The sequence below is a fragment of the Tigriopus californicus genome, chromosome 2, assembly GCF_007210705.1.
Source record: "Tigriopus californicus strain San Diego chromosome 2, Tcal_SD_v2.1, whole genome shotgun sequence".
Lineage (NCBI taxonomy): Eukaryota > Metazoa > Arthropoda > Copepoda > Harpacticoida > Harpacticidae > Tigriopus > Tigriopus californicus.
The window spans coordinates 9,178,335-9,201,218 of NC_081441.1; the positions used below are offsets into that span (position 1 = coordinate 9,178,335).

General features: G+C 42.2%; 3 protein-coding genes and 1 long non-coding RNA gene across 4 annotated transcripts; 2 read left to right on the forward strand and 2 right to left on the reverse strand.

The window, feature by feature from the left end:
• Positions 1-107: 107 nt before the first annotated feature.
• Positions 108-4,110, reverse strand: LOC131891647 (uncharacterized). The gene is made up of 3 exons (XM_059241279.1): positions 3,449-4,110; positions 3,112-3,369; positions 108-1,961 (listed from the first exon to the last, which is right to left on the reverse strand). The coding sequence occupies exons 1-3, from the start codon at positions 3,970-3,972 to the stop codon at positions 338-340; spliced, it is 2,406 nt and encodes an 801-aa protein (XP_059097262.1). The 5' UTR covers positions 3,973-4,110; the 3' UTR covers positions 108-337.
• A 44-nt stretch (positions 4,111-4,154) lies between these two features.
• LOC131891668 (transcription factor MafA-like) lies at positions 4,155-8,562 on the reverse strand. Its single transcript, XM_059241300.1, has 3 exons — positions 8,411-8,562; positions 7,258-7,739; positions 4,155-4,374 (listed from the first exon to the last, which is right to left on the reverse strand). Exons 1-3 carry the CDS (start codon positions 8,417-8,419, stop codon positions 4,155-4,157), a joined length of 711 nt encoding a protein of 236 aa, XP_059097283.1. The 5' UTR covers positions 8,420-8,562.
• A 1,217-nt stretch (positions 8,563-9,779) lies between these two features.
• Positions 9,780-15,897, forward strand: LOC131891679 (uncharacterized). The gene is made up of 4 exons (XR_009374448.1): positions 9,780-10,016; positions 13,308-13,347; positions 15,088-15,194; positions 15,766-15,897. It is a non-coding gene; the product is annotated as an uncharacterized LOC131891679 (long non-coding RNA).
• Positions 15,898-21,184: 5,287 nt separating this feature from the next.
• On the forward strand, positions 21,185-22,462 carry LOC131892688 (uncharacterized). The gene has a single exon (XM_059242513.1). The coding sequence runs from the start codon at positions 21,185-21,187 to the stop codon at positions 22,460-22,462; it is 1,278 nt and encodes a 425-aa protein (XP_059098496.1).
• Positions 22,463-22,884: the final 422 nt, after the last annotated feature.

Genomic DNA, 22,884 nt, shown 5'->3' on the forward strand with positions numbered 1-22,884 from the left:
TGATGCCCTCTAGTGTGTAATGCCCGCAATGGGTGCTCTTTGGGGTGACCGAAGTGTGAAAGTCTTGGTTTGATGGCTCTCTTGGAACGTCTTAGAGGAGACTGGTGTAGGAATTTTTTCATATCTTTATTAATATTGTTGTTGTTCTTGTTATCGACTATTTGAGTAATAGCAGTGTACAATATGGTATCTAGACTGTAAGGAGGCTGTTGGTTTAGAGGAAAAGAATCCGGAAGGTGATGTGGTTAAGAATCAGAGGAGATTATAAGAGGATTGGGAATCAAAGTCAAGTTTAACAAACAGAGGCGCGATGCAACGGATCCCTCATGTACCAAACTCAATCCGATTCGGAACCACCAACAACCGGTGGTTTCGGATAAGGTCTGAACACGTAGCCCTGGAATCGCCGGTGAAGATTCTGATTCGCACTCGAGGAACCTCGCACTGGTCCGGCCTCATTGTTCCTTTGCTCTTCAGGAACATGTGGTACAGGGAAAGGATGGTGGTACAACTGGAATGGCTGGTTATGAACCATGTTTTGATAGCCCTCGTTCATTCCGTAGAATCGCTCGCTATCGTGCACGTTCTCAAATCGACGGTAGGGCACGGCATTGCGGACTCGAAGTCGACGTAAGCCTTTCTGCACAAACGAGTCGGTTTTGGCCCGCAGGATTTTGTCCGGAATGCGGGTGAATTCGCCCGTGAGCTCAGTCAATTTGGGGCTGGAGCGGAGACAATGGTGGAGGAACTTAGTTAGGCCTCGCTCGGAAAAGCAGCCCGATTCCACGACTTGGTCGTTGTCCATCCGGAGAGTGAGGTTTTTGATGCTTTTGAGGTGGTTCACGTGAACCAGGGCTTCCAGCCACTCGTCGTTCAGAGCCTTGGCATCCCCATTCATGGGAGAATTGGTGATGTAAAGGTCTTCGAGGAACTCGGCATTGCCTGCCAATAGTTGCATCACTGGAATTGTCATCCGCCCTTCCACGTCGATCTTGAGCAACTTACTCAAAGGATACTTCTCCAAGAGATCCAGGAGCTCAGTGGAGAAGGATCCTGGAATGCCTTTGGCTTCCCAGAGGCTGGATTCCTCGTCTTTGTGCGAAAGCAAATGGGACAAAACGGGGTTATGTTGATTTGGATGAGGGCTGCTACTTCCTTGGAAAGGTGAAGACGAGTTCACCGAGACATGGACCCTTCCTTCGAAGACCTGCAGATTGGGCACATATTTCCGGAATGTGACTAAATCCGCCATACTCGTGACCGTTGTGGTCAGCTGGATCTTGCGAATTTGGGTGCCACGCAAGCGTAGGAAGCTGTTGAAACAGGGCAAGGTCATCCTACCACGGAACACTTGGAGACTTTGGAACTTCTTGAGGAAGGAACACACTTCCGGCGAGAAATGCCGATCATACAAGGTGCCTCCGACATTGTTGAAATCGCCAAAGTCCTTGGAGCACTCCGGCGAGACGTTGCTGATCTCCGTGATGTTTTTACATACCAGAGCCAGTGTGTCGAACTCGTTGTGGAACAACAGATCCCGGTCCAATTTGAGGCTCTGGATAGGGATGTTGATTTTGTTCAGGGTTTGCCATCTGCACACCTTACCCAATCGTGCAATCACCATCGGCAACCCTGGCATAGTCAGACTCTTCAGCTTGGTCAGACTTAGGAGTATCACATAGAAGCCATTTTCGAGGATCGGTCCCTTCTGAGGTTTACCGGCAATTTGACTCTTTTCGTAGCGTCGAGCTAACGGAGGGAAGATGAAGTCGCCATTAATCCGAAGTTTGACCAGGTCCTTGCATCCGAACCCGGTTTCGAAGAACTCGGGCAAGATGTCCGAATAGGCTCTGCCCACTGAGCATAAGGCAGTGGGACTGGTGAACAAGAGTGAGTCTTTGATGAACCACTCCTTGGGCCGACCAAAGTCCCTATGCAATTGGTAGGCATACGGGGATGCTCTGAAAAGGCAAATAAACACGTAAAGCCTTGACATTGACAGGTTCTTAGTACAAGGAAAGCCTTGCGTAAGTGTTAGCCAACCAACTCCTTCTATTAGACTTTCAACTTGCTTTATACTTTCCTTTGACTTTCCTCAAAATAACTCTCGACATTAGAATCAAGCTATTGAACTCAATGCTATTCAATAATTGCCTTGAAACTTGAGGGTGGGTGAGGGATCAGCAATAAATGTTCTCTCAAAGCATGAATATTTCTTAGAGGCAGAACGGACTGAAATGAGTTCATTTTCAATCATTGAAAGATGATCATGTGACGGTATCCTCACCACAGATTTCGAACTACCATGAGAATACAAATGTCAGAACCCTGGGGGAACTGAGATACTCTCGCAGGCAAAGCTGGTTCATCAAGCGACGTCACAAAGTTAACAACTAAAGACCTAGACCCTAAAGATCAGCCCATATTCGTGAACTACACCTAAAGTAAAATATTTTTCAAATAAGAGGCAATCTTGGTCAGAGGCTGGCAGGGTGCAGCAAAGACCATTTAACTTTGCACTTGGCGAATTGGAGTTGAAGACAAAGTATTTCACTCCTCACAATGGTAAAAATACCCTTTAAAGTTTTGATGGAAATTCCCAAGCACATCTTGGCATTTTTCTCCCTTAGAAAATCATGGGGAACAATTTTGATTTTATTGCTTTATGAAATTCTAGCCCACATAAAAAACTTACATACCTAAATACATTATAAAAACTAAAATTTTCAAAAACCTACCCAATGTAAGTTGGGAGCAGATTTAGCTAGCTCTTGAATATAAATTATGATATCCTCTATTTCACCGCGATTTAGTTACATCGGATTTAGTGGTCCGAATTTCATCGTTTTTAGCCCCAAAATGCCCCGGTTATATGTTAATTCAATTTCCCAAAGAATTGATATCGATTTTCCCTTTTTTTCGAAGTTGTTCCCTATGACTTTTTGAGGTAGAAAAATGCCAATTTGTGTATGGGAATTTCTCTGGAAACTTGATAGGGCTTTTTGAACACCATGTCCTGGAAGAGTTACACAGAACTCGTTTTGATGAGGTTTTTGCCAATGATTAAAACGTCGCGTTTGTCTAGTCAGAATGCTTTTTGGGTCAACTTACTCCGGCTTGCCTTGATCCCGGTTTTTCTTGGATTTCCCAGCCAATGCATACAACCCCTCTTCTGTGACATCCATGGCAAATTGAACTTCCAGTTCCTGCAAATGTCTGCAATGGATCGCGAGCGCTTTCAACAAATGATCATTCACAATCGCCAATTTGAGCTTGGTCAGATGCCTTGTCTGCATGAAGGCACACGACAGAAGGCGCTGGGATTGCCGAGACCAAAAGTAGCACTTATTTGGCTTTTGAAAACGATGCCTAAAATGGAAAAACACATCCATTGGGGAATGGCGCTCATAAAAAATATATTGCGTGCATCCATTGACGCCTCTCTAACCTGCAGGACACGAGCATTTCCAAAACAAACGTGGGCGAATGATACTTGTCCGGGATCTCGAACCAATTGGAATGTTTGTTGAGCATCATGGCCAATACCATGATCTCCACGCCCATTCGACGTCGGTTATCAAAGCGGTTGTAGATATCAAGGGCGGTTCGCACGAGGTCTTCCAGGGCACTCTGAACCAGACTTTGGGCCAAGAAATCTCGGACCTCTTGAATCTTGGCCAAAAAATAGCTGTAATCCCGATCCTCAGCCGGTTTAGAGATCTCGCCCTGAACACCCACCAGGAACATTTGCTCGCATGATTTGTCGCCATGTTGTCTCTCGATGCGATCCGCAATCCCGTGGAACCACTTTAAGATCTGGAGAGCACAATTGAGCTTGAGAGAGTCCGGCTGTCGGATATGTGCCATCAAGTGGGTGTGTCCGGCCTCCCCGCGCACTGCCGGACCAATGGGCGGGAGGGCCACTTCCATATTCCCGGCAAAGTTCATATCAATATCATTATCGCCATTCATTACTGATGGATGGCACGTGATGACGACCACAGGACTAGAGGGAACTTCCAACACGTGGATGATGAGGGACCCACCGACTACTACATAGAGAGGGCGAGACACGAAGTCAGGACTTCGATGGGGTCAGTGGGATCAGTGGGATCAGTCTTTGGACACTTGTGCTTTCTCATCATTCAACAATACTATTCAGACTTGATCACATCGTTCATGGGCACATTTCGTGGCTTGAGTTCGATATTGTTCTTGCGGGCAAACTCGAGGGATCGGGCGTATTCTTGCTTGAGCTCTTTCACTTGATTGCGGAGAGTCTTATTGTCGTTCTCAAGCATAGACAATTCGGTCTCTTCGGATTCTTTGGACCCTTCCAGATGGTGGACTTCCACGTCTTTCTTCTCGCGGCAGCTGCAACGAACACAGGACGAAAGAAAAGGATTGATTAGAGAACATTTCTTATTACTATGTTCATCCCCCTATCTTTCAAAATCCAGACAGATCCAAGTCTGGACGATGGGAAATTGGTGTGATTAAAACACCATTTTCTCAGGTTTGCCCAGTCCCCTCAAGGGTTTCAAACTGTCATTTTTCATTTGCTTCCTATGCTTGGCCAGCGATCACAAAGAGTTTTAAAAAACTGGACTGGATTGCGTCATTTACCTGGAGACCAGTTTTTTTTAATATGAAAAGGGTTGCTGGCCAAAACGCTCGATCATAATGCCCAGTTTTTTTTCCGGAATATAAGTAATAAAAACACTTCCTTTGTCTTCGTCAGAGCTCGATTGAAACGGCACTTTAGAGGCACTTAACGGCAACATTGAGTGCTATCCGAATTTGGAAATGGGTCGAATTCTTAAATATGACAAAAACGAGCTGCCAAAGATCAATCAAAACTGAGTAACAGCCAGGTTAAAAATGTTCGCATAATTTGCTCGGTTCTAAGACTGGGAATCAAGAGATGCGTCACACTGTTGTACATTACAAGCTAAACTTTCCAAATAAAATCAATCAACCACGCAAGGATACAAGTAATCGTAAATCTATTCACTCACTTCCTTGAACTTGCTCAACCTGCGAGCGAATTACACTAATAAAGAATCAAAAAATGCCCAGTTCGGACAATTAGGCAAGCTCTCGGTACGTACCTGCCAGTGCCAGTGATGCAAGATTGGCGTTTCAAACTGGTTTTAACGAAGCTGACCTTTCGTCATATAGCAATGCGAAAGAAGGGTCAGCTTCTCAAAAACGTGTTTGAAGCCCCAAACTTGCATCGCTGACACTGGTATCAGCAAACAAACGAACCTGCCAGAGCTTGCCTAAACTAGGTAGCCTAAACGTCCCCATAGCTGAAGCAAAGTGATGAAGGCGAAGAATGATACTTTCATCCATGAACAACTGGAATATGGACGGGGACACTTGGTTTGGGAATTAGCTTTTCGCGTAGTTAACGCATTATGTTCTTCTTCAAATGAGAATGATCCCAGGCAACAGCAATTACTCATTTCAATTTTCAGCTTGATCGAGCGACTGGATCAAAAGTTATGCCGTCTTAAAAGGCACTACAAAGCTCTTCAATGAATGAACGAACTCTAGCCCTCTTATGGTAATTGATTACCAGAAGAGGGCTAAGTCATTCATTCTGTGCTCTGTTATGTGCTGCACTTTGAGAGGGCATAACTTTTGACCCAGTCGTTTGATTGAGCTGACATTTGAAATAGGCAATTGCAGGGATCTGGGGGCCAGCCTTATTTGACGAAGAATTTAATTCATTGACTCGAATTGGAGTTGCTAAGTTTCAACCTTACCATCCCCGTCCATATTCCAGTGGTTCATGTTTCATCCAAAAATACTTCCTTCGAGAGCAAAATATTTGTTTCCAACTATTAGAAGCGTACGACAGTGATTTCAGCGCACCATTGCGGTGGAATTTCGAACCTTCAATTATGTTCCAAAAAAGAAAGAGTTTACATGGGTCCCATATCCAAACCAAACATATGTTAGTAAATTTTGGTACCTTAAGGGTTGACTATAAGGCTGAAGATACTCTTCAGGCATCAGTAGCAGCCATTGCAGCAACAGCAGATTAAAATTGTGTATTTTTCAATACAAAACATGAGAAGTGGCTCGTAAAGTAGTATTTAAATCATTACAAGTACGTTAAAGGGTGCCTGAAGGGTAACTAAAGCCATACATAAATATTACAGACAAAGCTTTTAATTAGAATACGTTTAGTTTGGATCGTTGTTTTGGAACGGAATTGAAGATTCAAAATTCAACAGCAATGGTGCGTTGAGCTCATTGTCGTACTCTTCCAATACAGGGCTCTAGTTCCAACGACAATACCATGAAAGATTTGTTCTTATCATAACCTACTCGTATATAACTTATTCCAAGAACAATCGAGTTTCTCACAATTGCAAGAGGGCAGTTTGAAAGTACCTTTTCAAATGATTACATTTTGGACGAGAAATATTTGAACGAAAAAAACCATGCGAAGAGAAATTCGTGGCCATAATTCGAAAGGCGTTACCAACATTTTCCAAATCACAATCATAAATGTCACACCGCAATCAAAAAACTAGAAGGAACTACAGTTGAAAGCATGGCGTACGTACGATCTCAAGTAATCGATTCGTTGCCCGTGTGCTGACAATGGCCTAAGGCTCACCTCCGACGCCAGGCCTACAAAGCGGCCCAACCACAATGACAACAGCACTTCGTCGTGCATTTGCTTTTATAAAAAAAAGCTTCACTTATTTTTTCCACATATTTTCAAGTGGAAAGAGACATATTTCGGTCCAAAGGAGTAGTTCAGATTTGATAAAAATATTGGTTTGGTTATGAATTTGAATTCGCTGCCCTTTATGGTCCTTTTACAAAGGGGCTTGTCATGTCAGTTAGTGAAAATATTTTCAAAAATCAATATCAAAGCACAGGGAACATAACAACTGGTTCACTAGAACTGAAAAACTCTGACGGGACGGTCTCATTTTTCTACAAATAGTGCCTTTTTACTTACAACAACGGCGATATTGATTGACATTCTTATTCGCAATTTATCTAAGTATCTTGACTGGGACTTTCTCTTTGATGAACCGGTTTTATATGGCCAAGGATATCTAAACAACCTACGTAATTGTTGGACGACTGACCACAAGATTAGTAAAACAGTTGAATGAATGGTCTCCTGGGAATTGATTACAAGTCAGTTTCACCTCATGTTTTCCCAAGCAGTTATCCATTTTCTAGACCTCTATCTTTTTAGTTTCTATTGAACCCGAAAGGACTTACTCAGTGGCGTATTTCCTATTCTTCAAGGTCCTTCGTCGTTGCTTGAGCTTCTCGATAATCGACTTGGAGAGTCCTTTCTCCTTGAGCTTCCGATTCAAGTCCTTGATATTGAGGGAGGCTAATTCTTCGTCAGTCATGATTGCGTGAGAGTCGTCAAAGGGCGTGCCACCATGATGAAGTGAGTTATTCAATGAAGAGTCATTCGAAACGGGCATCATGGACAAGTGTGACGCCCCAGACGAGTGGTGTTGCTGTTGCTGTTGGTGGGAGTGATGTTGGTGTATCGGATGATGGGAATGGTGGTTGTGCAGAAGGTGGTGATGGTGGTGGTTGGTACTTGTGGTTCCTCCTCCCCCTCCTCCTCCTTGGGGTACGGGATGCGGTTGGCCAAAGTCGTGGAGCTGAAGGTGATGGGGGTTGTTGAGATACGAGGGATCCAATTGATGGCCAGACAGGGCGGGGGTGGCAAAATGATCATAGCCCTGCAACACAAGAAAAGTGATCGATATCAAAGTTCATGTAGGGCTTACTCAACACGACTGAAAACATTCTGACCACGTGTCGTATTTTAACTATACACACGTGGACCCAATGAACAAACACATCCGTTATTTTTCTTTTTCTTTCAGAGTCGAACTTGTGGTGATTTGCCAACGATAATGATCGGCCACCAACATAACAAAAACAACGCATTTTGATCTTCAAGGGTCTGAATTGGACCTAAAGCGGCTTCAACAAACAGGTGAACGAACTTGTTACGGTGACAAATGAGAGCCTCTCAAATCAAACAAACAAAACAACTTTGATGCGGACTAATCCGTCCTTGGAAGTGGCTTGACTGTTTTTGAACAAGGGCCAACGCATAATTAGATGTCCCTGAGAATGCGTTTGAAATAAATGGTTCAGCTCAAAACTAAAGTGGCAAAAGTGAGCGAGGAAGGATGCATTTCTGTCTTTGCCATGAGGGGAATGCTCCATTCCCAGAAAGATAAGACCTGTGAGATTTCGAACGGCTTCGAACCCACTTTCGGCCCACGTAATAAAGATGTTATTTCACTTGTTTAATGTACGGTACGATACCACACGCAATGAAGAATTCAATTAGTGGGGCGTCGCTTAATTTTAAGCTTGAGCCTCGGTCGAGGAAACTTACGGTCATCATGATAGCCGTAATAATCCAAACTTGTCGTTTTCAACACATTGACCAAACTTGAGCTCGACTGTGGCTGCAATTCGTATCCCTTTCCACAAATTGCCAAGAGAGCTTTTGACTGGTCCGTCACACCAAATTTTCACGTGTCCATGTCAAGACGAACGGAGCTGAACTAAGCCGCAATGATTCCGAGGCCGTGTTCATCCAAACTCATGCAAAATGTTTTCCCCCGCGCCTGCAGAAATTCTGCCATGTCACCGTAAAACCCGTCGTCTGACCGAAAAAATGCACCCGATCGTGGTGGGATCGCGGCTTAAGCTCGCGAGAAGAAGCCGAAACCTCCCTTCGTCGGTCCATTCGATCGTTGGCTGTTCCTCCTTCGTTCGCTCTCCAATTCCACTTGAGTGTCGTTCTTCTTGTCTTTCCTTCCCTTCCCTCCGTTCACCCGTTCATGACACGAAATTCATCCGCGAACGGCGAGAGCCTCCGTAATTGGCGGGGAAGCACTCATGCACTCAAGTCCGACGGAGTCTGCATTGGGGGTTCGGAGTTCGGACGCTCTCACACCCGCCTTTCCAATCTTAAAGCCAGTCGGCTCATTTCGGGATGAAAATTAAAGCGCTCTACTGCAGATAGTTCAGGTTTAGTTGTGACGTCGCATGGTGGGGATGAAATTTTGAAACGTGCGCCTAGATAGGGATGTGAATCACAAAAAAAAACTTGCACTAACAATACATTAGCCAGAGTAAATTTAAGGACTGGAACATGGTATTAAATTATTAATTGTTTCCTAAGAATTATTTGTGCTCCACTCAATCATTACAGAGATGATAGAAAATAAATGAAATGAAAGGGAAATGATGAACTTAATCTCATTCCAAGTCTGATCTGGTTTCTTTTGCTCATTGCTTCCATTCAAAAACGGATAAACGTCAATCTCTCAAGAAAAGGGCGGCAATCAGCAAGGATAACGCAATACGCTCAACGGCAAATGTTGTTTTTTCTCATTCGTCCCAAAAGAGAACGATTTGGGTTTTGTTTTTATCAATTGCATAATGCAGGTAAGACGGTCTTTGATCAGTTTTCTAGTGCTTTACATTCACTGTCTGCAACGTGCATGCCATTGGATGAGACAGATCTTGGCACGAACTTTGGCCATAACAAAGAAATGCCGGTCAAGTCTGCAAAAATTAATAGCACGCACTCTCAACGATCTCGGAGACCACATCTCTAGAGCGGCTCATCAAGATCCCAAGAGAGAAATTGACCGAATTCCTCCCACCCCTTCCCTTCCCTTCCCTTAATATAAGAGAACAAGGAAAAGAAGATGAGTAATTTGATTATCCTTGCACTTCAATGCAAAACCAGACAGACGTCTCGCACGGTCTCAAAACAGGTTTTGTTGTTCCGTTCCACTCTTTCATAACAAGGCCAAACTTAACCGAGGATAATCGAGAGTCTGGGTCCGACGGGAGAGCGCTCCAATCGAAAGGCTCTGATCTACAGGAAAACTAAACATGTGCCATAATAATGTTTTATATGCCACATAAACATTTTAATAGACCTCCTGAAATGCTGACTCATTTGTCTGGCAGACAAAATAAAGGTAAGAAAAAAAATTGAAATTTTATGCATTGCACAGTACAGAATGGCATGAAAGCTGCGTTACCACTTTCAAGCTGAGGGGCATAGCGCTCTCACTCAAATTGGCAAGATTTGAAAGACAAGATCTTGATTTCTTTTCCATCAAAGTCAAATATTCAAAGGAAATGTTTTTCCCATTCCCCAATATGACCGTACAATTTTCGTCCCTCTGAGCAATCTAAGATCCATCTCAAACACGAGAATAAGAAAATCAGATTGAAAGCTTTCATACATTATACAAGTGTTCCGAGTGGAGAATAAAGGCCATCATACTACATCGCTAAGAACCCACGTGAATTGACCAATGCAAAAGAATTTATGGTCCTATAATCGTGATTTTGGTAGGGTACTTCAATCGACCTTTTCTAAAGGCTGTTCGAGCCTTCAGATTCCAGCAATAGACCATGAGCAAATGAAATTCAACAAGTAAGACTGAAGTGGAAACGAACGCTTGTCATTAATCTTTGATACAGCAAATTCGTTTCCTTGGATGGAACCATGCATTCTCGACGAGGAAATTTAGATATTTTAGTGCAAACTATGGTTCACTTGTGTAGAACTTGAACTATTGAAATTGGCACCCACCAATTGGTACATTAGCAGAAGTGCAATCATGTACGACAATAAATGGTCTCAAAGCATTTCCTGACGTCCTTGTTACAATTGTCGGGCAAGATGGAAAATAAAAATTGAGCACAAGTAATCTCCTCGGTAGATATTGAAACTTTGGATCATGCATGGGTCAATAATCCATCAAATATTAGGCAGAAGAAGAAAGCAAAAAGACTTGCCTTAGTAAGTAAAAAAGCCTATGCTAATCTCGAAAAGGCAAACAGCTACGTCCAAAAGTATTGTCGCTTTCATAACTTTCCAAAAACATAAGCTATTGAAGAACTTCAAGCTTGAGTTGCTCATTTATGAGTTAGAACCCACAGATTTGATCCTATCAATACTTTCCGTCTCGCCGATTGTTTTTTCCATAGCCTAGGAAATAATGCGCTCTTTACCCCTAATAACGGCAAAATTTAAAATTTTAGTGTTGGGGCATGTCTGGACTCGAAACTTAGCTCATGTGAAGGCCTTGAATCCTCAAACGGGGTTTTGGAGTCCGATTTTGGTACTTTAGTTGCGTGGTTATCAATTTGCAGCATTGCGTGAACGGAATCATCAATGTCATCCTCAGCATCATGAGTCATTCAAAGAAGATCATGGGGCTTTTTTATGCTCACGTATATACGTCCCGTTTTAGATTGGGTTGATTACATAGGAATGGATTGAGAGCAAAGATAATGAAACTAGCATTGGGATGGGTGAAACATGTCGACCTTGAATCTGTTTGTAAAATGTGACAAGCACCATCCACTATCTGTGAGAATTGATTTCAATGAACTATTTCTCACTTCACAATCTTAGAATACTGTTACAGCTTATCCAATATCATTAGCCAGCATTACATAAGCAAACATGTGTCCAAAGACCTCCCTCCGTCTTAGGAATGAGGTAGACAAGCTACTTTTCAAAAAAACAAGGCTTTTTGGATGCCTTCTATGCATACATGTATGAAACTGAGTATACAATCTTCAACTTTAAACAGAATACATGATCATAGGCGAATTTATTGGCCACTTTGTTCGTTTTTGCCTGTAGCTGGCTTGGCTTGGTATTGTTTTATGAGAGCAACAAAGGTGCAGGGGCTTCATGAAAAATGTCAGGCTGGTTGAATAAGAGTACCAATAAATTGATCTCATGACTACAATTTGTTATTTTGTTTTAAAATGGAAATTGTGTTTTCACCTTTGCACATTGTATGGTGAAAGATGCCTAAAAAGAAGCCATATTATTGGCTTGAAATTGGGGTAAAGATTGCATCAAAGCTTCCATCCAACGCAATGCCACATTTTCATATTCACGCAACTAAAGTACCAAAATCGGACTCCAAAAGTCCGTTGGACTTGAATCCACACTTGTTATATTTTACTCTTTATACTTTCCTTTGCGGAAATATTTTCCTCTTTTATCTATTTTCGTTGTTCACTAATGTGTTTATATCGACATATATCGTGAAATATGAGATTAATGGCTATGAACTTTAGAAGCAGCAAACAAGAAAAAAACAAATGCACTTGATTACTTCATCCGAATTTAGAGTAATTGACCGGTCTCGTAATAATATATCTTCATTTCTTTCTTCAGTGGCTTTCTTCAGAAAACAAGCCTTAGTCCTTCAAGATTGAACCATGCAAAATGCAAGCCTTTGAACGGTGAATGCAAAAGCCTTACTTAGTTTTGCAAAATCAAAACAGGGTTTTGGGTCGGCTTGAGTTCAATAAAGAACTCGGGTCCTAACTCGACGAGTTCAACAAGATGATAGAATATCAAAAGACTCGTATGAGCTCAACTTGTGCGACAATGTTTCTCTGATAACATGGCGCCGGTAGATACTGATTCCACGGCCAAAGTAGATCCAGGACTTATTTACAAGCGGATCGACGTGGGTTGCAGGTAATTATTGACTCCCGATTCAGTTGACTATCTCATAAAAATATTAGCAGTATGAATACTTTTCGGCTCAACTTTACCAACATATCAAAAACCACCTCATTGAATGTAGCGTGCCACAATGGCACCTCAAGAGCTCACTAACATTGCCCATTACTTTGGCTGTTTGAGATTCTGTACACAATTGAACACTCGAGGGGCGTCCGACCAATGAAGGCTCAAACTGCTAATGTGCAGATATTGTGTCAAGAAACAAGACAATGGGTCCATTAGGTTGTCTTTGGGATTGCAGGCCCAGCCTCTTCATTCTCGAGAAGTTGGGTGTTTTCCTGGGGAAGGGGGGCAAAGGGCAAGCAAATACCGGAGAGGTATGGTACGATACTACAAAGACATAGTTTTTTGCCAAAGGAGTTCTAAAGACCCCTTTACTTGAGAATTGATCCTTGATATCGACACGTGATGACCAACTTCTCCTTGAGTAGATTTCGAAATAGATATCACGAGTCCACTTTATTGGACGTATAATATTCCTTTTATGGTTTTGCATTTTGAGCATTCTTTGGGAGGTATATTCTTGGGGTCGTCAAGGTAAAAACCTATTTTTGTATCGTACAGCAAAGTTAGTGTATCTCTCATTTCCCAGTCATTTCTAATCTAGAAAATTGCGAGTCAAATTGCGGGAAGAACTATTAAGCCCATTTTCCCAAATCTATTTCAATGGTCGCTTCGAAATGTATGTATGATTTCTTTTCAGATGGCTCGTGAAAACATTTGGCTTGACCTTTACCACCCAGGTAAATTATCATGAAGGGAGAAGGGACTCGTTTCAATTTTGCAATAAGTAGCTTTCTATTCCATCGCATGAGGAGTTACATGTTTGTTCAGCCATACTTTCATCCTTTTCTTTGTAATCAGTAGTTCTAGTAGGGCCATAATGACCCTTATGTAGTAACAGTTTGTGCAGACGTTAATATTGGGTTCTCGTGGAAATTGCCTGGGGTAGTAGTGCAATTTTTCGATAACAGGTTGAAATGGGGGAGAAAGAAAAAGGATATGGTTCTCTATGGAAACAAGAGAGAGGAAGCTTGCACATGGATGCCTTGTCATAAAACTAGATTAATGACATTTAAAGCTTTCAGGATGAAATAAGGGAAGAATGACGGCGCAAATTTGAAGGGGAAAAAGTTCACCCCCTCAAGCCTAGAGATGTGCACAAACTTTCTCAGGATCAGTCTGCATTATGAATGCTACAATGCCAATTTGGCTTGAATGTCAAGAGAAAATCCTTTTCCGATAAATTATCTACCAAAAACATATGCGTACTAACTGATCCTTCAAAATGTGTACTGTGTTTGGCAATTAGTAAGACACAGATAACACCAACCATCCTCATCTAGGAGCAGATTGTTCGCGATTAGACACATGGGCAAAAACATTCATGCGATTACCAAAAGCTCCGCATCCGTCTCCGCTCTATCTCTTGATTCATAATTCCCAAACAAAATAATGAGAAAATACCCACAAAGTAAAACGTGGTTTTCTAATTAGATGAGAACGTTCTCGGTCTTTAAACATGCTCTTTATGCAAATATCTTGGAATTAATCACTATCTCAAAATTACGTACCTCCATGAAAATATTCATACTAGGTACCAGAAAATGAAGATAAACAGAGCAAACAATACTAGAATGCCAGATTAGTCCGATAAGCTTTCAAAGCTAAAAGAACGCCTTGCTAAGAGAAGGATTAATGTCATAAGTTTATAGGGGGGGGAGGGGATTTTTTGAAAATATGCCAAATATTTTGATCTATGCGCCAAGAAGCAAAGGTATGAATTCGAAGCAACATATTTTTTCAAGACTACTTTTTGTTATTTATTATATCTATCAACAACTGATAATAAACATGAATTGAAGCTCTGAATTGAAGCTCTGTCAATGTTGAGAGAAAGGCAATACCACGACCATGAATACAAAGATGTCCTTTTGACTCAAGGTCCTTCAATTTTTCAGTTTGTTGGCATTTTGAGAAGTTCTAACTTTTTAAATATAATCAAATGTCAGGTTTGATGCAGTGTTGCCGCCTCAACTCTTCCTGACTTAATATCAGCTTTTGTTGCAGAAATCAACTAGCAAACGAAAAAAATATCTTTCTTCAATTTTTTGAACTGATTGAAGGTCTCATATTCTACTTTAATGTGTATTAGTATAATAATGATACTTATTTATTATATTAAATAGGAATTTGAAGAACAGTTTGTCATATGAAGAAAATCAGCGATGTATGGGACTAGAGAGGTTGGGATTTTACCATACTCAAAGAAGTTACGATATATATACTGTATATCTGATACAATGCATCTTCAGAAGCAACCGGCTTTGTACGAGTATTAACCTAGGTTTCAGAGATAATTCAAATGAATGTAACTAAAGGCCTCATGCGCGTTCTGAGAGCACCTTTAAGATCTCGAGACGATGTTGACCAGGGAGTATCTTTCAGGTAAGACTTCAACACTTTTTTCATTACCATTCCAGAATAACCCGCAACTCATGGGGCTTGCCTGCCGATTCAAGTAGATTCTGGTAGACCAAATATTATCTCGAACTTCGGCGTTGAAAAAACAAAATCCTTCATTTTAATGGTGAGACGAATTATGAAGTATGTAAAAAAGGCCTTTTTTTCAGCATTTCTTATGGCGGCATTTGTATTTTGAGACTGCGGAACGATCCAGTCACTTGACTGAGATCAGGAGCGCAAAGTAACGTTGAACTCTGTAGTTCCCTTCATAAGTTGAACTACTCTGAGTACATTGGTTTCATACGAGCTCCAGAACTTAGTTTATTTCTAAACAGAGGAAAAACTGAAACCTAAAAAAGCCCGTGGAGACCGAACCAACGAAATGAAAAAGAGACGGTTGGGGTCAGTTTATAGTATAATTATATATAACTGGTTTATACGATTGGAGGCGTCGTGCGAGACGCAATAAACTCCAATAACTATATGGTTACTGTGGATGGCAAATACAGCCTTATCGTTGTTCAAAAGATATTAATGTTGATAAATGGTCGCTTTCTAAATTGGCCAAGGCTGTAAAAGTAAGGCTACTTTTTCCTTGCCACGCATTCTTGTACGCGGACATGAAACCAAAATCAATTTGGCAGTTCATTTGACACGAACTATCTGAAGCATGCCTTGTTTTCTTTATTTTTCAGTTACATTCGTATATCAACGGTGTGAAACGGCCTAAGGTCATAATAATGACAGCTTCCTTTTCCCTTTTTTATTCTTCATGGTTTTTTTTTTCATAGTTACTGTTCCTTACACATTGCGTTTCCGAGTGGCACGATCAATAAACAAAACATTAAACAATATCAAGACCGAAGTTTAAGGCCCAACCCTGTAATTCTCTTCTACTGATGATTTGCATGAAGTAACGTTTTTGGCTTTAAACCAGTTCAAGGACCTACTTTAATTCCATTTCTATAGAGGAAGCGATGAAATGAGGTGTTCTAGCAAAGAATGTTTCGCGCGATAATTTCGGCCCTTTGATGCACTTAAAATTGGTTATGTCCGGAGCTTTTAAGGGTTTTATCAGAGGTCAGCATCATGTTTCGAAGTGGCCAACTGCAAGTTCGATCTATTGTCAACGCGATTGGTAAAGTTCGGAAAATCTAGCATTAAAGTTCCTTCAACGTCGAATATCTGGGTTCTTTGAACAAAAGGCTTCTGCCTGAAATGTCCTTCCCCAAGCAGAACAAAATCCAATCAGGGAGAATCTGATCCATCTACTAACCTGAATATTGCGTTGTCGCAATAAGATCAACAAGTCATTAAAAGTCGCGTCCCAAAATGTATGCTATTTTGCGCAGTTACTTCTTCAATCTTCAAACTTCTACCAAACTTAAGATTTGTTGACTTTTTGGAGCCTCATTTCCATATTAACATCACCTGCAACCAAAGTTCTTCGTCATCTTCTTAAAGTACGTTTGAGCCTCAGCTCATTCTAATATTTGGCCATGCCTTTACAAGCCTCAATTGGCAGAGGAACACTAAAAACTTACATACAAAACGTGTCAACTTATCAACTTCATTTAGCCTTGGCCTTGAAACCTTCAAGACCAGCCACGTCATCCTCCAAGGACCCAAATCCTTGTCCAAACACAAAAAAAGGACATCCCATTCCCACAATCAATCGGTTTTGAGTGTAATTTACTTCCTGGTATCCCATCTAACGTCTCGAAATATTAAAATGTTGTTCTGGAAATTGAGTGTGGCTCCTTCTGTGATTCCAATATTTACCTAATTGGCAATGTCTCGTAAGTATGGATGGTCTGGTCTTGCACACAATCAATCTCCAACACTGTTATGGAGTCACTCACAATTGTCACTTAAAGAGTCGAGGTCACACAAGGGAGCCTTTAAGGCATGAAAGATTGAATTGGAATCGATGAGCCTCGGTAATTTGGTCCATAATCCAAGAAGACGATGAATGGATGGATGGAGGGAGACGGATTCCTTTCTTCTAGTTCTTGAACCAAGCAAGACGCACACAGCTCACTCGTTCACAGTCATACCACATGGATGGTGGGAAAAAAGCGCAAAGAAAGAAAGGCGCTTTTAAGAATGGCAATTTCATCTGGATTACACCATTGCTGTCTAATTTCAGATTCAAATGGGTGAAGAAGCCTGCGTTGCATTGTTGGGTTATTTTGAGCAAGCTTTGATATTAATAAGGTAGACATCCCTTGTTTTATTTAGTTCCTTTGGGTCTCTATCTATTTTTCACAAAATCGCTTTTTAAATCTTCATATTTAAGATGCATAGGTGCATACGGTTTCTTGATGAAACGATTGAAAATTGTGCTTTGTTTCATTTTTTGTATTGTATACTATTGCAGAAATTTTGTCGAATGTGCAAGGGCTTTCAGGAAAAAACCAAAGCCAATTCAGAATTTTTCTACTCAAACTTGTACAAAAAGCACAAAACTCAGTCATATGCGCCGTATGTGGCGACACTGCACGACTTACTCTGTAGCTCAGCTGCTTAGTCCGTTCATTCTGTTCATAGAACTCTGAAGTTCAGTCTTGGTGGGGCTGTACTTCAAATCCGTACTTGACATGGAAAGGGCCAAAAAGAGCTGCACAATTAGGCCAAATATGGATTGGTTCATTGGTCTTGAGTCAGAATTATGGATTGAGTTGAAGGTTCAATTTGAGAGGGTAGATAGCTGAAGCTTTTTCAAAGGTAAATAGTGTTCACATCTGCTTAATTGTCAAATTTCTTAGAAATCTGCTTGATCAGAAATTGACATGCCAAGATTTTTTTGTGTGTGCAACCATGCCTGCCAGCCAAGAGGGCAATTGCACTAAAATTCAACGATTGAAAATGAACAGTATTCATAATTTCTTTAAAACAATTGCCTATTAGTGTCTAGGGAACGACAAGATTGCCATTGTAAAGGCCAGAAAGATGGGAGCATCTGCATATTGAAAATCTGAGCATTTCTTGTACAGTCCTTGTAATAACCATGTACAAAAGCCAGCTCCAAGCAATAACCGATTGCGATATATCAATTAGAAATGAAAACCATTCCCATTAAGATGAGAACTGGACTCTTAAAAACTGGAGCTCCAAGTACACCCAGGCTCTAAATAGTTCCTTGTTCAAGCCAGACGATCTTCAAACTGGCCTTACAGCTTCATATATGGACTGCCTTTGTTGACTAGTGACAAAGTTGCTACTGAGTCTTTTAGCCAGAGGCTTGTACTGCCGTCGACTTATTGCCATTAGAAGTGCTGGAGAGTGCATCAATTCACTCCGTTGCTCTGTCCAATTCAGCTTTGGTTAGGTTATAGACCTGCGTCTCTACTCAAATAAGCGTGACTAGGCTTGTCAACGCCATAATGGAAGAGTCTCTTCTATGATAAATGTTATTCAAACATTTTTTTCCTCAAATTCAATGAATACAGACAATATTTGTGAAATGAATCATAGCAAGTTGATTGTATATCTCTCTTTGTGGGGAATCATTTTTTTCTTTTTCAAGTTAGTCACGCTTATGTTAAATACTGTTTTTGAAGAAAATGCGGCCAACAAGTGCTAAATCTGACAGCCTCTCCAAGCCAATCCAGCCGCGATATGGAATTTAACGTGGGTAGAATTTAATGGCAAAGGAAGTGATTTTCATTCTAGAGAATACATAATGTCCAACTATTATGATCTAAATTACTTACATTACGGAGGCTTATTTTTCGGGATTTACATTATATTGGACGTTGGATTCATATGACCGGATTTGCTACCACCTTTCACGTATTGTTCTTAAGCAAAATTCCTTTAAATGTGTTTGTCTTAAATGACCGATTTCTCTCCCTTTAAAATGTGGTTATGCATCACAGATATGAAGTCTGTGGTCCATATCGTTTCATTTAGATATGTTTCCCTTCTACAGAAAATGACAAATCCACGCCCATGTTGGCCATTTCAGCCAGCTAAACTCATTTCTCGCAGCCAACAGGATTGAGTCGTGGATTCTCCCCTGGCTCATTGGGTCACTTTCGGTCGCCGGAAGAAAAATCTCAGTAAAGCAGGGACGCCAAAATGGACTGAACTTGCCGAGAGTCGTGGGATATGGCATTATTCATAAACATTGATTGAATAATGGAGGGGTGTACCAAGAATGCTGATGAAATTTTTGAAAATATTCAATCTTCAGTCTTGAATTGCCTCAGATAGGCGTCAGATAAGAGAAAATGATGTCAAACTTTCTTGAGGGATTTGATTGCTATATTATCAAGATTGAGACATTGTTGGTTGATGAGTTGTATTCTGTAGTACCTAGAATAAGATAATTATGTGTGAGAGATTTGATTTCTAAGCATCAGTTTCCTAAGAGATGTGTTGAGAACGATTCAATGTCTTTTCATTATGCCAATTTAATTAGCAATGTATCAAAAAAATGATCTACAACAAACTAGATGAGTCACCCTCTCAGACTAGAACTTATGACAATGATATTGTCATAGATAAATTCATATATAGATCAATCAAGGGCGCTGCAATTGCATGTTTTTGTCTCAGCTGTTGCTGGTGAACAAAAGTTTTCATTCGTAGTCAAGCTACTTAGGACAACTATGGTGCAAATTTGAACCGTTGACGGCTCGTCCAAATTCAGAGTAGAAACCCCTAATAAGGCTCCTTGTCAAGCAATTGCTCTAGTCAAGCACGCTTCATAAAACGGGTTTGAGTAAGTTGTCCGACCACATTTTTAAGAACAAAATTTTGAAGAGGTTAAAATGGGGCTCAAGTTAAAGTTTTCATCCATGTGGTGGAAACACTTAAATGAAATACAAGAAACAAGTCTGGGTTCAGGTTGACCTCCAGAGGTGTCAGAATTACCTTGTTTAAGTATAGGCGCAATCATGTTGCCCACATTCAAGCACATTGTTGGGAGATTGAAACAAAATTCTGAATGCCTCATCATTGCGTTGCAATTTCAGATACATTTTGTTACACTTTCGAGATTTTTGAGATGCATTGCTAAACAAGGGCAATCAATAGAGTACATGATTTGCTCTACTAATGTCCAAATCTTTTTTTGACATGTTATGTGTATTATGCCCTAAAAAGCACGTTTTTTTTTATTCTACCACTCTTTCTACCTGTTATTTGTAAGATTAAAAAAAATTAAGATTAAAGAGGAATAAAAAACGTTTCATGATAATAATTCAACATGCCTGAATCAAGATTTAACGAAATATCTTTGTCCCATTTCCACCAGCGTCAGCTGACCTGAAAACATGCTCATGCAGTACAGCTCCTGTTGAACTTAAGCATTCTAGTTATGGCTTTCTATGGATATTGTATAGTCAGCATAGGTATTTTTGCCAAACTGCCAAAATACAATGGCTGCTAGCCAAGTTCAATGGGTCCATCCACTTTAGTCATAGGTTCAGCCAATATCAATGGCCCTTGGCCTTTAGAAAGTCATTCAATCAATTTGATCAGGGTTTAATTTTTAGCCTTAGGCTTATATCTAAGTGTTGAGCATTGTGATTTCAAAACATATGTATATCCTTACTCCTATACATACTCCTAAATACATACACACAAACAAAAGAACCCTCACTTGCCACTCGTGTTTTCTTGTCCATGTCCGCCTTGTGACATGCATCTGACCCAATCTGGCTTAGTAATACCCGTTGTTTGACCCGAAGTGGCTCGTATTCGATTTGACAGACCTGTTGGCATGAACACATCCTGCCTGAATAATATACATTCATACGATTCATACACACACCGTGCCCGTCCCTGCCGTCCCTCCATCGTCTACAGTCCTCGCTCCATCCACACCCTGACCGTCCTGAATTGGTTGATCCCCGTGGCGTGGTGGCTCATCCCCGCCCTCCCTTGGCTTCCTCCTCCTGACTTCCTGACTTGTTCTTAAGGCGAAGGAAGACTCCTTGGCTGGCCCGCCGTTGATTGTCCTGATCGTCCCTGTCCTCTCCTGGCTCTCAGACCCTCAGTTGATGATCGCTCCCCGGTCTGTGCTTGACAGACCCATTTCGTGAACCCTCCCTATCGGCAACCCTACCTCCCTGCCTCCCTCCTTCCCTCCTTCCCTCCAGCAAAATGGGCGGGTGCTTCTCCAAATGCGGTGGCAAATACATGGTCGGCTCCAAGGAGAAGGATGCCACCAAGAGCGGCCACGGAGACACGCCTCAATTGGTTAACAAACTCGACAAGAACGCCTCCTTCTCCAACGGTAACGCGGCCAATGGCAATGGACAGACCCAAAAACGACACGGCTCAGCCTCTTCGTCGTCCTCTTCGTCCTCATCGTCCTCCTCTTCTCAGGGGTCCAAGCAGGCCGACCCGCAGGCCGACCCGCAGGCCGTTAAGTTATTGGATCCCGAGTCCAATGAGCCGCATGTAGTGACCACCTCCTCCATGCAATCCTCGTCGCAAGTCACGTCCAAGAACGAGACCGTCACCTCGGAGGATGGCACCCACACCACCACCATCAACCAAGAACACAGCCAGACCCACGTGACCTCGGCCACGCAGCAGGTCATCACCTCCACGCAGGTCATCACCGACCCCAAGGAGGTGGAGGCCCTATTAGCCGCGGGTGGAGAGTACACGTCCACCCATCAGGAAAGCTCGCGAGTGTGCCTGGAGTCGTCGCAAGTGACCTCGGAGACGCGGGTGATCAGTGGTCAAGAATTGGAGGATCGGATCAAGGATATTCAAGCTGGTTCGACCGCTCCCAAGAGCGGCAACTCGTCCAGTTCATCGTCGGAGGATGAAGCCGAAAAAGAGCCAGCCGAGCCATTGGTATCCGAGGCCACCACCACGGAACAGGTGGGACCGGATACCTATCGTACGGAGACCGTGGAGGTTAAGACCACGCCCGACTCGCACACCGAGATCGTCAAGACCGTCATCATGACGCAAGAGCATTCGGAAAGCCATGATGTCGAGCCTGGCCACACTGAAGCCCAAGGCGAAGATGATATCCCGCCTCCCCCTCCTCCACCTGAGGCCGAAGTGGCCCCTCCCAAGAAGGTTGATCTGGCCGCTTTGGGCGTGGTGAACATGAAGGGTGGCTCTTCGTCCTCTTCGTCGTCGTCCTCATCAGACGAGGAAGAGATCCCGCCCCCACCCGAAGAACCGTCGCAAGGGGAACAATACGCCCAATTGGTCACCCCTTCAGGTTTTTCACCCTCCCACGAGTTTACACCCGTGGCTCACGAGGATGAGGACGGGGATCTCCCGGCCCCGCCCCCGGAAAGTGAGGTCACCATCGCTGTGGTGGACGTGGACGAAGCCGAGGCCGAAGCTAATGCCGAAGACGGTCATACCAATGATGAGAAGTCCTCCTCGTCCTCACATAGCGATTCGGACTAAGAGTTGCCATCTTGCGACGACTGAAGAAAGACAGTCCAATCAACACTCCAACCCAGAAGACATGACAACCAACCCCTATTCCAACTTCGAGGAGAAATGAAGTGCCAATACTACTACTACTACTATTATTACTACTACGTTTCAGCCAATCAAAAAGCAAAGAAGAAGCATTTTTACATCCAACTATTACAACTACTATCCATTGCATACTGAGATACGAAATGAACAAACCAACCCTAAAAGAATGCAATCAAGTGCCTAAAAACCGACGAATCTCGCCCTAAAAATCAAGTTTTTCCACGCACAAGCAAAAGCCAACAACAACAACAACAGCAACAACAAGCCCAAACGCCGATTGCCTTAAATCAAGAAGTACACTGGTGACACCTGAAACAACTTCCATGATATTGCCGTCAATGTTT

Excerpts from the sequence above, each read along its gene's own strand:
- LOC131891647 (XM_059241279.1), bottom strand. The coding sequence starts at position 3,972 with ATGAATGGCGATAATGATATTGATATGAACTTTGCCGGGAATATGGAA. Across the intron at positions 3,370-3,448 it reads GAAATGCTCGTGTCCTGCAG|GCATCGTTTTCAAAAGCCAA; the intron begins GTTAGAGAGGCG and ends TTTCCATTTTAG. Across the intron at positions 1,962-3,111 it reads CGGGATCAAGGCAAGCCGGA|AGCATCCCCGTATGCCTACC; the intron begins GTAAGTTGACCC and ends TTGCCTTTTCAG.
- LOC131892688 (XM_059242513.1), top strand. The coding sequence starts at position 21,185 with ATGGGCGGGTGCTTCTCCAAATGCGGTGGCAAATACATGGTCGGCTCC.
- LOC131891668 (XM_059241300.1), bottom strand. Across the intron at positions 4,375-7,257 it reads AATAGGAAATACGCCACTGA|CTGCCGCGAGAAGAAAGACG; the intron begins GTAAGTCCTTTC and ends TGTTCGTTGCAG.